This window comes from Pan paniscus, chromosome 6 (genome assembly GCF_029289425.2).
Source record: "Pan paniscus chromosome 6, NHGRI_mPanPan1-v2.0_pri, whole genome shotgun sequence".
Lineage (NCBI taxonomy): Eukaryota > Metazoa > Chordata > Mammalia > Primates > Hominidae > Pan > Pan paniscus.
The window spans coordinates 165,204,091-165,217,662 of record NC_073255.2 but is presented as its reverse complement, the minus strand read 5'-3'; the positions used below and the strand labels follow the sequence as shown (position 1 = coordinate 165,217,662).

The 13,572-nt window shown below is 56.2% G+C and overlaps 1 protein-coding gene across 5 annotated transcripts; it reads left to right on the top strand.

The window, feature by feature from the left end:
• Positions 1-1,505: 1,505 nt before the first annotated feature.
• PRRT4 (proline rich transmembrane protein 4) lies at positions 1,506-12,825 on the top strand. Of its 5 annotated transcripts, none has more exons than XM_057302758.1 (6): positions 1,506-1,628; positions 3,113-3,836; positions 3,923-4,027; positions 4,376-4,495; positions 10,473-10,702; positions 11,737-12,825. In XM_057302758.1, the coding sequence occupies exons 2-6, from the start codon at positions 3,185-3,187 to the stop codon at positions 11,917-11,919; spliced, it is 1,290 nt and encodes a 429-aa protein (XP_057158741.1). In that variant the 5' UTR covers positions 1,506-1,628; positions 3,113-3,184; the 3' UTR covers positions 11,920-12,825. The 5 variants fall into 5 exon arrangements, with proteins under 5 accessions (XP_057158741.1, XP_034820817.2, XP_057158740.1 ...); XM_057302757.2 differs by lacking the exon at positions 1,506-1,628 and adding an exon at positions 1,756-1,884; XM_034964926.3 differs by having other exon boundaries at positions 10,473-12,825.
• The last annotated feature ends 747 nt before the right edge of the window (positions 12,826-13,572 follow it).

Sequence of the window (13,572 nt, the reverse complement as noted above, 5' to 3'; positions counted from 1 at the left end):
GACAATAATTTTTCTGTCTCTGTGGCTCATGATGACGAATAAGTAAGGAGACTCTTATAAAGCATCCACCATCATTCTTGGCACACAGTTGGATGTTTAGATTTTGAGGGAAAGTTTTAAATGGTGCAGGGAGACAGAAGTGTTTCATGTTCTGATACTTTTAAATTATTATCATTGTTTGAAGAAAACATGAAGGGATTTAGAGACTCAAAACCACATGAATGAGTCAGTAGTACTTAAATCAGTCACTACTACAACTTAACAGGTTCCATGAAGTATACACAGTGACTGCTCAGTTTTCTTGGTCATCTTCAACATGTGTCAGCTTTTGCCTGAGCTCTCTTACTTTCTGTGAAGGGGCACGCTCTTTTTTCTTTGTTTTTCCTTTTGAGACAGGGTCTTGCTCTGTTGCCCAAGCTGGAGTGTAGTGGTATGATCACAGCTCACGGCAACCTCCACCTCCCAGGCTCAAGCAATCCTCCAGTCTCAGCCTCCCAAATAGCTGGGACTACAGGTGTCTGCCACCATACCCCATCACGCCCAGATAATTTCTTTCTTTCTTCTTTTTTTCTTGCTTGCTTGCTTGCTTGCTGTTTGTTTGTTTTTGTTTTATCTTTTGCTATGTTGCCCAGGCTGTTCTTGAACCCTGGGGCTCAAGCGATCATCCTGCCTCAGCCTCCCAAAGTGTTAGAATTACAGGCGTGAACCACTGAACCCAGCCTTTGATTTTACTGTTCTCCTCACACCTCTTACTAGAAACCAGTTGTAATCCATTTCTCACAAGCAGCTTAGCTCACCATTCTTTCTGGCAGACATTTCTGAAACAGTATTTTTGAGAGATCAGTTTTAGCGAAAAGACATGTCACACAGGGATTGGCATTTGGCAGTTCACCGGTGAAGTGTTGGAGGCACTGCTGTGTAGCAGTGCAACTGTTGAAAACCACCAGGTGGTGGAGAGGGCCGGCAGGGAGACGGTTCGAGTTTCTACCAAGCTGTGCAATCTTGGGCAAATTCGGTAATTTTCTGTGTCTTCATTTAATTGTCTGCAAAGTGGCGACATACACAGGGTTGTGGTGAGGACTCATGAGATAAAGGAAGTAGAATTGTCCATTGTACTTCTACTTAGCAAACGGTGGGGCTCTTATTGCCCGGGGTGCCATCCTGGGGCAGGCTGCCATGTGTGCGCGTGTGTGCGCGCGCCCTCTGACCTGCGAGTGTGTTTCCTGGCGCGCGTGTGGATGTGTGTGCTGGGCCGCCCTGGGAGTGTGTGATTGTTCTCGCCAGGCTCACAGCGAGGCGCCCGCCGCGGCTGATTGACAGCGCTGGGTGAATGAGCGCGCGTGGAGGCGCCCGGCACCGAGGTGGCCGCGGCTCCGCGCTGCTGTGAGCGCCTGCCTGCCCGCCCGGGTGTGGGGGGACCGCGGGCGGCGGGCTGGGTGGGAGGAGGAGGAGGAGGAGGAGGAGAGAGGGCGCGGGAGCGAGGGCGGGCGGGCGGGAGGGCCGTCAGAGCCGGCTGCCGCGGAGCCCCGGCGCGGGCGGCTTCGCCGGGGAGCGAGGCTCGGAGCCAGGAGGCGGCGCCGCTGGGAGGGAGCGCGGAGTGCGGAGCGCGGGGCCTGGCCGCCCGCCTGGTGAGAGCGCTGCGGGCCGCGGGCTGGGCCGGGGGCGGATCAGGGGCAGCGGGGCGGCGAGGCTGCGGTCTCTGGACTAGGCGAGGGGCCGCCGGGGGCTGGAGGTCCGGATCTTCAGTCGGGGCGCTGGGCACAACAGAGAGAAGCGGTGAGACACCACGAAGCGTTGCCCAGCTGGGCGCCAGGGCCGCCACGACCGCCCCTTTTCGGAGACTCGGCGAGGAGACCTGCCTGCGGGAGAGACCCCGGGGAGCAGGTCGGCCGGTCCGGGCTGGGGGTGTGTGTGCGTGTGCGCGCGCGTGTGTGCATGTGTGCCTGCGAGGAGTGGTGGGCGTGTACGAGTGTGGGGGGATGGCGGTGTGTGGCATGTCTGTGTGTGTGAATGTGTGTAGGGGGTGTGCATCTCTGTACAGTACATGCCGTGTGTGTGTGTGTGTGTGTGTGTGTGTGTGTGAGAGAGAGAGAGAGAGAGGGGGGAGGCCGGGGGCTCACAGAGCTTGGGTTTGAACCCGTGCAGGGAGGAGAGTGGCTCGGCAGGACGGAGTGTGTGTGTGTGTGTGTGCGCGCGCGCGTGCAGGGGCAGAGGTATGTGACGGGTGAGTGTGTCACGGGTGCTAGATGTGGCTATGTGTGTGATGTAAGGGTGCCGGGTGCACGTGTGTCCCTGGCTCACCCTCCCTTCCCCCACCAGATGTGTGCGCACAGAGGAGAGAGTTCTGGGGAGGGGGTAGGAGTCCGCCGCAGCTGCCTGCAGTTCGCCCAGCTTGCCTGCCTGGCGTTCTCCTCCAGGAAGCCGGAGATCGCCAAGCTGCCCCTCCCCCGAATACTTCAAGGGTCCTAGGGAAGGGAACAGGCCCAGCCCCAGGAAACGGGAGGGGCGGGAGGGAAGGTGCTTCTGCCAGATTGGGAACCTTGCTTCTCTGGCCAGAGCCTGGGCGGCCTTCTGACTGGGCCAGATCACTCAGCTCTGGCTTTACCCCTCCCGAGGCCCTGTGCCCCCTGGGGTCTGAGAGTGAGGGCGCCAGCACTTCTGGCTGGGGCGGGAGGTGGGGGTTGGAATAGGTCAAGACATCGGAAGGGCTTGCTTGTTCACAGTTATATGCCCAGAAGGGTGCTTGGCAAACGGTAAGCCTCCGTAAATACTTGAGGCTCAGCAGAGGGAAGGAAGAGAGGAATCCATGTCTGGAAGCCCAAGTCCATCCCTTTTGCTACTAGTTAAGGATGAGGGCCCCTGGTTGCAGTCAGACCCCAGTTTCTGCATGAGCAGAGGGGGAAGGAGGAACCCCCAGGCAGGGATTTGTGCTGGGGCCTGAAGGTACAGGAAGGGCCCGGCAAGAAGAGCCAGAGCCATGGACAGGACACTTTGCATCCTGCCCACACTACCTGCTTCTCTGAGATCAGAAGCCTCTCTCTGGGACATCCGATCCTGGGAAAGGGAAGAGGGTGGCCACAGCCAGGGCTCACAGGGCCTCTCCTCTCTCCAGGACCTTCCTCCTCAAAAGGTGCTGAATAACTGAGTCCCTGCCCACCAAGGCCACCCGAAGCCAGGTGGGGCCATGGCCAGGCATGGCTGTCTAGGGCTGGGACTGTTCTGCTGCGTCCTGTTTGCTGCTACTGTGGGCCCCCAGCCCACCTCCTCCATCCCAGGTGCCCCTGTCACCACTTTGACCCCCGCACCTCAAAGTGAGGCCTCTATGCTGTCTCTCAACCTGGGACTTAACTTCAAATTCCATCTTCGGGGACCTGCTGCTGTCTGGGGGAGCCCAGTCACAGAGACCCAGCCACTCTCTCTTGGGCCAGGCCAGGAGCCAGGGGAAGAGGTGGCCAGTGGGCTGAGGACTGACCCCCTTTGGGAATTGCTGGTGGGCTCCTCAGAGAACTCTCTCACTGAGTGGGGCTCCACCGAAGGTGGCTCAAAGCCCCGGGCCTCCTCCCTGCTTCCGGAGTCCACATCCCGGCGCTCTGGGCCCAGCGATGGGCCCACTGCCCCCTATCAGCCCAGGAGGAGCACTGTGACCTGGGACACTGCTCTGATGGTGACAGCACTTCCATCCAGTGCTCCCAGGCCCCACCAGAGCGAGCTGGAGCTGAAGTTTGACATGGCACTGAGAGCAGGTGCAGCCCCCACGCTTGGGCATCGAACGCTGCCCCTGCTGCCCAGCCTGCGGGCCAGCCTGGCAGAGATTGCTGGGCGCCTGGGACCCTTTGGTGAGTAACCACCCCATCCCAAGGAAAGCCCCTGCTGGGCACCCCTGGCAGGTAGGAGGCAGCTTCAGCCTGGGCTTCTTTTGCAGGATTCTTTGGCACTACTCTGTCCCCACTCCGGAACTTCTCCGGCCTGAGCCCCCCAGGTGAAACTACATCCACAAGCTCTGCCTCTGGAGTTTCAGGTTCTCTGGGTGAGTTTATTTCATTGCAATAAACTATTGTGGAACACCTCTACATGCCAAGTGCTGTGCTAGGAGCCTAACAAGTACCTTTCTTTTTTTACTTTCTTGCATTGCTTCTTCCAGGCCCTAGGATATGGGCTACTACTTCCACGGAAGGAGTATTCTCTTTGCCATACTGAATCTGGTTTGCTCTTTGTAGCTTAGCTCATGGTGTACATGAGCTTAGCATGTGGCTACAATTCCTGGGACAGTGACTTCCTTAGGACAAACTCTGGGGAAGGACATAATTTTCTCCAAACTCCCAGAGGCAAGGCTGGTTGGTGGGGTGGCATTGAGCCCCATGTGCTCCCTTTGCAGGGTTCCTTGGTACCACTCTGTCCCTGCCCCCATACTCCCTGGAGAGGAAGCTCTCCAGCCCAAGTCCTCTGGACCCAGCTGCTTCCCTAAGTTTTGCCTCGATTGCAACAACACCATTAGGTAAGTATCCAATTCATTTGAACTTGGCAATTATTTATTGAGCACTTACTACATGCTAGTCACTCATCAGTGTTCTGGGACCCTTTTATTTCATTGTCATCATAATCATAATCATCATTCTCTTCATCATCACCGTGGAGATATAGATGAATGGTCTGAGAGAAAGTATTGCTGGAGAAAGTCCCACACAGAGTTAAGTAATGGTCCCCTGAGAGTTTTGCAATGAGAGGCAGAGCAGGATGTAGACAGATGTATCAGGGACAAACGGACACAGGAACTTCTTCATGATTTCCACAGCCCTGGCACTAACCCCACCCTCCACTCCAGTCTGCCTGACCTGACTCCCCACCAACCTTGGGGCTCTTTCCTTTGCCATCTGATCTGACATGACATGCTGTCACATATGGGAAGAGCTGGGTTTCTCATTGGGAAGACACTGAGGAGGAGACCTTGAGCAGGCAGATGCCACCTTCGTTCAAGAAAGCCTTTCAGAACATGCACACGGACAAGCTGGTGGTACGAGGAAAGACCACAGGCTCGGGAATCTTGAGACCTGGCTTTGAATCACAATTTATTTACTCACTAGCTAGTGACTTTAGGCACGTTATTTAACCTCTCTGAACCTAAATTTTCTCATAGACCCAGGGTTTAATAATAGTACTTGCTAGTTATTGCAAAGCTCTTAGCATGATGCTGGGCACAAAGTAGAGGCTCATTAAATAGTAGCTATTAACCTTGCTTCTGTCCCCCACTGCATCCCAAATCCACTTCCAGACCCTACCTCTCAGAAACCTCAGCCTTGGCCCCAGGCAGTGGTGGGACAACATAAACCACACAGCAGAGGGCACAGGAGCTGGAGGAGAGGTTCTGGTGGATGAGGCAGGGAGTCATGGAGAGGGACTGAGGGGCTTTCAGGCCCAGCTTTGCTCTGCAAAAGGTTTACTGTGGCTGTGAAACTTCTCAGTCACCCCACACTAGGCTCAGCAGTGGAAACCACTGGTCTCCCCAGCTTCTTCCAGCTCCAGACTTAACCCATGACCTGGTTTTCTGGCTCACTCCAGCCATAGTCACTGCACTCCCTTGGATGGTGGGTGAGGGGCCTGCTATGCCCCTGTCCAGCCCAGCGTGCAGCAGGGGCAGGATGTGATTGGGGGTAGGGGGCAGGTTCTGTGCCTCAGGGGAAGGATGCTGGCTGGCAGTCTGTCGGCCTTGGTGATAGCGCTGGCCAGGCAGGTTTAATGAGTCTGGACAGTATCAGAGGCAGTGCAGCCGGGCAGGCTGGCGGCCCCACCTCATTCCCCCTCCTCCCTGGTAGCTGCAGGAACCCAGCCCCTGATACTGCACCTCTAAATAAACCCAGGAGAGCTATAGGCCTCCTGGAGAGAACGCCAATGGGCCTTGCTCTTGCCAGCAGAGAGAGAGAGAGAGAGAGTGTGTGTGTGTGTGTATTTGTATCAAGCAGTTACCATACAAAGGGAGTCTCTCTGTGTTGCCTCTAGAATCTTTCTAACCTAAGTGCAACTAACCTTTGACTCCTAGGCCCTCCTTGCATTAGGTCCCCTTCACCTCAGACAGAGCCTGTATTCAGTCCGTACATACCAGAACAGTTATCAAGTTAATCAGTGTGCAGCTTTCATACCAGTTAATCAGTGCCCACTTCGCTTAGTCCACAGAGGGTTCCCCTCCACTCCCTGACCACTCTGGCTGGTGTCAGTTCTGATTGGCTGGCACCTGTGCCAACTCAGTTGCTAAATATTTTGAGTGTCACCCCTACGAAGTGTAACCACCCTCCATGAACCTGGAGGTGGGGGTGTGGAGAGGGATGGGGCCAGGCCACTGAATGGGCTATAGCTTCCAGCATCCAGAGTGGAGACAGGATTCCTAGCCCTTTGATCTGGGCAGCTGGTGGATAATCAGGCCTGACTTTTCCATGAATCAAACTGTTCCCTCCCACAACCCCTCCCCAGCCAGCGCCTGCCTCACCAGTTATTCACATTGATATCTCCTCTCCTCCTGGCCACTGAGGTCAAGAGGGCTCACAGGGCCAGAAAGGGACCTCCCAGTAAAGGAGGCTTGCTCAGGAGAGAGATCCTGGGAAGGGAGGAACAGAGATGACTATCTTCTGGACTCTTCTGGGGAAAACTGAAGGCTCTTTCTGGAGAAGCCTCCAATGCGGAGATGAGTGATGAGGTAAAGAGAGCCCTACAAAGGCAGAAGCCAGGTTTTTTTTCCACCTGTCCCCATTCACACCTGGACCAGTGTGGGGCATGCAGAGCATGGGATCAGTGTTTCTAATTCAGAACTCCTTTTATGACACTTGAGCCATCCCTGTACTTTGCCTATTATCTGGTTTGTATTCCTTTTCTGGATTTATTTTATTTTATTTTTTATTTATTTATTTTTTTGAGATAGAGTCTTGCTCTGTTGCCCAGGCTGGAGTGCAGTGGTGTGATCTCAGCTCACTGCATCCTCCGGGTTCAAGCGATTCTCCTGCCTCAGCCTCCTGAGTATCTGGGACTACAGGTGTCTGCCACCATGCCCGGCTAATTTTTGTATTTTTAGTAGACACGGGGTTTCACCATGTTGGCCAGGCTGGTCTGGAACTCCTGACCTTGTGATCTGCCCACCTCGGCCTCCCAAAGTGCTGGGATTACAGGCGAGAGCCACCAGCCCAGCCTGGATTCTTATGAATGTTGAAATTTGCTGTAGTTGCCATAGAGCTTAGGTATAGAGATGAGAGATAAGGTTTCCTGTGGCCCATGGGTGAGAAGTAAAGATGGAAAAGGGTGAATTGGAGCCAACCTCTGACAGCTGCACTTACCTGTACAGTGAATAAAGAGGGTGTGGTAAGGGGGTGACAGGCTGGGGCAGACTGTGGGCTCCTAGGTCATGTCTTCCTGCCCCTCTGCAGAGGCCACAGAGGCCAAAGAGAGATGGAGCAAACCCAATCACTTTGCAGAGGAAGTGGGTTGGGCAAGGGCATCTGAAGGGACCAAAGAATGAGGGGTGAGGTGGTGTGTGCATTTGATCCTGCCATTGCCAGACCTATGCCACCTGATCAGCAAGCTCTCCATTCCCAGCTAAGTAGTTTCTCGTTTAATTGATGGCTGGTGTCTTTATTAGTGTTAAGGGGTGGGTAGGCCATCAGAAAAGTATTATTTGGCCGGGCGCGGTGGCTCACGCCTGTAATCCCAGCAGTTTGGGAGGCCGAGGCAGGTGGATCACAAGGTCAGGAGTTCGAGACCAGCCTGGCCAATATGGTGAAATTCCATCTCTACTAAAAATATAAAAATTAGTCGGGCATGGTGGCACGCACCTGTAATCCCAGCTACTTGGGAGGCTGAGGCAGGAGAATCACTTGAACCTGGGAGGTGGAGGTTGCAGTGAGCTGAGATCATGCCACTGTACTCCAGCCTGGGTGATGAAGTGAGACTCTGTCTCAAAAGCAAACAAACAAACAAACAAAAAACCCAAAGTTATTAGTTAAACAGAGTTCATAAAGTGAGACAATGTGTTGATGTTCACTATTTGACTAATCGTTGTCTTTCTACGCAAGTTTAGGACTGTGAAAGGCTTTGAAAACAGACCGCAGCCTTTAGTTAATTGAATCAGGAAACTGTTTGAGACCAGAGGTAGTCACACTGACACACACACACACAAACAGATGATGGATCAGTGATGAACATTAGCTGATGATCATGATAACGACACAATCTTGATTGAAGGATCATTATGCACCAGGTTTTCCAGAGTTTTACACACGTTGTCTCATTTTTCTCACAACAGTCCTATGCAGTAGGTACTCTTACTCATTTCAGATTTGAGGATGTGATGGAATGGGAACCAGGGCGCATGCTGCCACTTGCAGTTGGCAGTGAGCTGTGTATATTTAATGTTTTGGCTGCTTCCTTTCTGCCCTCCCCAGTTGTCCAATTCCATCTTCCCTTTCCTTCTCTCAGAGCCACCTGCCAGCCCCCTCACTCCTTCCTTTTCCTTGTTCTCAGAACTCTTATGTTTTTTGTTTATCTTTTACGCATTTATTATTTTTAAGAACTGTTGTGTGTGTGTGTGTGTTTTTTTTTTTTTTTTTTTTTGAGCCAGAGTCTCGCTCTGTCACCCAGGCTGGAGTGCAGAGGCGCGATCTCTGCTCACTGCAACCTCCGCCTCCCCGGTTCAAGCGATTCTCCTGCCTCAGCCTCCAGAGTAGCTGGGATTACAGGCATGTGCCACCACGCCTGGCTAATTTTTGTATTTTTAGTAGAGATGGGGTTTTGCTGTGTTGGCCAGGCTGGTCTCAAACTCCTGACCTCAGGTGATCTGCTCGCCACGGCCTCCCAAAGTGCTGGGATTACAGCCATGAGCCACTGCGCCAGGCCTAGAACTGTTATGTTTTGAGTGTCCCCTGCATGAGCTGACCCTGCCTGTGGCTGGGGGTGCTCCTGGGGTCTTCCTGTGTTGTCCAGCTAGGGCATGGCCAGGGCAGGGCCAGGCAGTTGGGTGATTATCAGGCACCCTCCTCTCACATTCCATATCTGTCTTTTTTCCACCTATCCATCCCTGCCAGGCTGTCCACATCCTTCGCCACCCTTTCTTCTTCCACCCTTGCCTGTGGCTGCGGTCCTGCTGAATCTGTAGGTGAGGGCAGATAGAGGTTCAGCTTCCAGCATCTTCCCTTGCTGCCTGGCCCTGGGGAGAATCCTTGAGTCTAACTCTACCCAACTCTTCTCTTGCTCCAGAAGAGTAGAATTAAGGATCTTACTCCTCACCCTCTCTTAGTTGACTTCCCTTTTTCCAAGGGATATGGGAAGGTATTGGAGAACAGGATGGGGCTAGGGACCCAAGATAGCAAACCCCAGAGCAACTGAGGGGCTCACTTACTTAGATGGCATTTTATCCCACTATGATGTCCCCAAGAGTTTCTCCCTGGGAGTTCCTAAGGGCACCTTTTGAGACCTGGGGGAGTCCATCTCAATGTCACCTTCCGTACAGTGTGGGGAGAAGCATGGAGGCATCTATATTAAGACAGACCAATGGCTTTGTGGATGAGGCAGGATAGGGGTCACTGCCATGGATAGGCTAAGGGTTGGGGTGTAGCAGGCAGGAAGGCCAATGAATAAGGAGAAATGATGTTTTCCTCAGAGTGCTGAGACAGCATTGTCTTACCTCTCCCCTGATGTACGTGTGTGTGTGTGCGTGTGCGTGTATGTGTGTATGCACATGTGTGGGCTTTTCCTTGAGATGGAGATAAGGTGGGGGAGTAGTTGAAAAAGGGCAGGGAAGCTCCTCCTAGCACTAAGTTGGGGGTTGGGAGTCAGGGGTGCAGAACAAGAGATAAGCACACTAATGTTAGAAAGAGGCTTTGGAATCACAGAAAGGGGCTCAGACTGATGTTCAGACCTGGGTTCTAGGTGCAGCTCTGCCCATTTGTGACCTTGGGCAGGTCACTTTGCCTCTCAGAAGAGCTTCAGTATCTGCATCCGGCAGTACAGGGATTCATTTAGTCAATGAATATCTGCTAAATTCCAACTGTGTGACAGAAACTAATTTAAGTATGGAGATTCAGATGTGAGCAAAGAAACAAAAATCCCCGTTCTCATGAAGCTTCCTTTCTGGTGGGGGGATTGAACTGGAGGGGGTGTCTAAGGCTCCTTCCAGTTGTAAAGTTCTGTGACTTCAAAGAAAAACTCTTTAGTAGAATCACAAACGAGCCAAGCAGGGAGCTGGGGGGCCGAGGCAGAGCGGGAGAAGTAGGAGAAGGAAGAGGGGAAGGATGACAGCTGAAACTCCAGCGAAGACATTGAATAGGGGCGCGGGGGAGGGAAAGGTGAGAGGCCAAGAGGTGGGGTGAGTCTCATATGTAAGACAAGTGTGTCCTGGATACGGTAGGGGACTCTGACTGGCATTCAGGCTACTGCTTGTGGGGTGGGTAAGGGGAGGGCTGCATCATTGCCTCAAGCCAAACGTTCTTTGCCCACAGACCCCACAGTCCCCATCTCTGGCCCAGATGACCTCTCTCCTCCCGCCAGCCTCGGGAACCCTTCGGGGCAGCCAGAGTGTGGGCCAGGGTCCTGCAGCGTGGGAGAATTGCCTGAACGCGAGGGGCAGCCTCCCGAGGCGCCGAGGCCCCTCTTTTTCCTGACCCTGGAGGCCGACTGGGCAGAGGCCAGGGCTCGCTGGGGGCTGGCCTGGGAGGCCCACGTGTACGGGGTAGGCGCGCTCTTCGGCCTGGTTGCCTTGCTGGCGCTGCTGGCTCTGGCCCTCTTGCCCTGGCGCTGCCCGCCCGGCGCCCCCTGCCTGGCGCTGCTGGACCTGCTGCTGCTGTCGGCCGGGACCACGCGGGCCTTCCCGCTCTTCTACGACGCCTATGGGCACAGGGATCGACTGCCCGCGCTCGCCTGGCTGCTGCTGCAGGACCTTCCGCTGCCCTGCCTGGCTGCCGGCCTGGGGCTGGCCTGCCTGCTGCTGGCCCAGCCGCGCCCGCCGCGGTGCCCCGCCGGCCTGGCTGCGCTGCTGCTCCTGGGGCTGGGGCTGGCGGCCGCCGCCGCCCTCGGGAGCGCCGCGCATCGCCCGCTGCGGCCCCTGCGGCTCGCCTCGCGCGGGCTGCACGCCTTTCTCGCCGCTTTCCTTTCGGGGCTGCTGCTGGCGCTCTCCTGCTGGGGCGGGCGGCGGCGGCGGGCCGGGGCGCCCCTGGGGGGGTCGGGCTTCAAGGGCGCCACACCCCTGCCGCAGGGGCGCAGCCCCTTCGCCCCTCGGGAGTCCTGGCGGCGCGCGGCGCGCACGGCCCCGGTGGCGGGCACCTTCGGGCTGCTGAGCGGAGCCCTGCAGGGCTATGAGGTGCTGCACGCCCTGGGCTACGGCGGCCAATCCGGCCTGGAAGGGCCCTGGCCCTGGTGGGCCTTCCAGCTAGGCCTGCGCCTGGGCGAGGTGGGCGTCGCGCTCCCGTTGGCGCTGCTGGGCCTCTACCCGGCGCTCTGCAGTCCTCGCGTGCCGCCGCGCTGCTGGGCCAAGCTCTTCCGCTTGTCCCCGGGCCACGCGGCTCCGCTGCTGCCGGGAGGCTGGGTCACTGGGCCCCCAGACAAGGAGCCCCTGGGGAGCGCCATCGCTCGCGGGGACGCGGAGCTGCTGCAGCTGTGCGCGCTGGCAGGGCCAGGCCCAGACCTCCTACTCCAGGGCGGAGGTTGCCGGGGCTTCGAAGGCGCGGCGGCCAACCCGGCCCCGTCCCCGGCTTCCTCTCCCTGCAGCGATTACACCGTGGACTTCCGCCCGCCCTCCCCAATCAACCTGCGACGCAGCATCGAGGAGGCCCTCTGCAGCGAGGCCCTGCTTGCGCCTGGCCTCTTCCAGGGCCCTGCCTTCGAGGACGCTCTGCCTGGGCTCGGACTCTACCGCACCGCCTCGCTGGGGACCGGGGGCAGGTCCAGTGAGAGATCAGGGGAGGCCTCTGGCCCCCCTGCGCCCCCGGAGCTCCCCTCCCCTGGGGCTTGGCCCGCAGGCAGCAGCGTCTCATCTGGCTCGTTCTGCGGACTCTCGCGGGACAGCTCGTCCATGCTGCTGTGTTCCAGCCCCGACAGGCCCCCGCGCTGCCCTCTGGTCTGCGTCCTCAGTCCCCCGCGGCCCTCAGGAAGCAGCCCCAGCCTCCCGGCCTCAGGATCCTACCAGGCCCTGTCCCCACCCTCTCGCGACTCCCCAGAGCCTGCTTCTGAGCTGCAGGCCGAGGAGGCCTTGCTGCAGGAGCAGTTCCTGGACGCCTGCCGACAGATCGACGAGCTGAGCGTGGGCAGCGACACCATAGACCTGTGAAGAGGTGGCCACCTTGCTACCCTGCGATATGCCCCTTTCTGGCGCCTGCCCTGCCCGAGACCTGCACACTGTAATCCCTCCCCAATCCTCCCTGGCTCAGATACCTCTCCAGATTCCTTCCCCATCCAGGGGTCCCTGGGTGGGTGGGTCAGCAGCCAGGCTCTATCGATTGGGAATCAGTGCCACCTTCTCTGGAGCCCTGGGTGCTGGTGCCCTCAGCTGCAAATCTAGGTTGGCAGGGGTCCCATTTTCCTTGGCATTCACCAGCAATAAAGCTCCAAGGTGCTCCACTCCTGACCACCACTCCCCACTCTGGTGCTGAGTGAGAGGGGCTGTCCTCAGAGGACCCTGGGACCTGCCTCAGGCCCCCTACCCACCTCTGCCATGCCTAGGAATCCCACCCCTGTGTGAATGGGACTCCCTTTCCTCCATGTGACACCCACAGGGGTCCATGACCCATCTAGGAGACTTTATAGCAGTTGGGTGGGAGGGGAATGCTCTTAATTTATCAATAAAATATTTTCAGAGGAGCAAGGTCTGACTTTTTTGGGAAAACTCAATTGAGCAACAGCACCAGTGATTCCATCACTAGTGGAAGAGAAGCAGCTCTTGGGTGGGGTGGGTCCATTCCAGACCCCAGGGACCTTCATACAAGACCAATGAGTCTTGTCCTGTTTCTGGGATGAGTGGGGTTACTGGGAGCAGCCCCTTGAAGACTCTTCTGAATCGTTGGGAAGTGGCTTTTCACAGAGATGGGACATCGCCCTGGGAGGTGAGGCAGAAACTCTACTGTCATTGGTGGAAATGCCTGCATTCTTAGGAGTTGGCTTCAGGTCCTGGTAGACAATTGGCTGGGGACTAGTTAGGAGTCAAGTCCTTCATGGAAATATTGAGATGCATGTAAAAGGTCCTGGTCACCTTGAGCTGGGATCCTCAGCAGCCTCCCTGCCATGTTCCCACAGTTTGGGATCCACAAAGAGGAAACTACCTTTCTACCTTTTCACCCACCAACAGGGGCTCTTCAACCCCCTCCCCCTTCTCCTGAAGAACTCTCATCTCTAATAGGTGCAGATCCTCCCTGGAGAAAGCCTGTCCAGCCCAGCCAGCTCCTGTAGCAAAATTCACAGTGAGAGACTCACAAACACATCCAACCACCAGGCACTCTGTAATCCCTCCCTTGCCTGGAGCATTTGGCTCTGCGCTCTGTGGTGTGTGTTTGTCATTTGGCTAAAATGCAGTGGTTCCGAGTAGCACAAAAACAGGGTTGTGGATTAGGT

Bases quoted from the DNA above. Each gene is read 5' to 3' on its own strand.
- PRRT4 (XM_034964926.3), top strand. From the start codon at position 3,185: ATGGCCAGGCATGGCTGTCTAGGGCTGGGACTGTTCTGCTGCGTCCTG. The intron at 3,837-3,922 runs GTGAGTAACCAC...CTTCTTTTGCAG, and splicing joins TGGGCGCCTGGGACCCTTTG to GATTCTTTGGCACTACTCTG. The intron at 4,028-4,375 runs GTGAGTTTATTT...CTCCCTTTGCAG, and splicing joins TGGAGTTTCAGGTTCTCTGG to GGTTCCTTGGTACCACTCTG.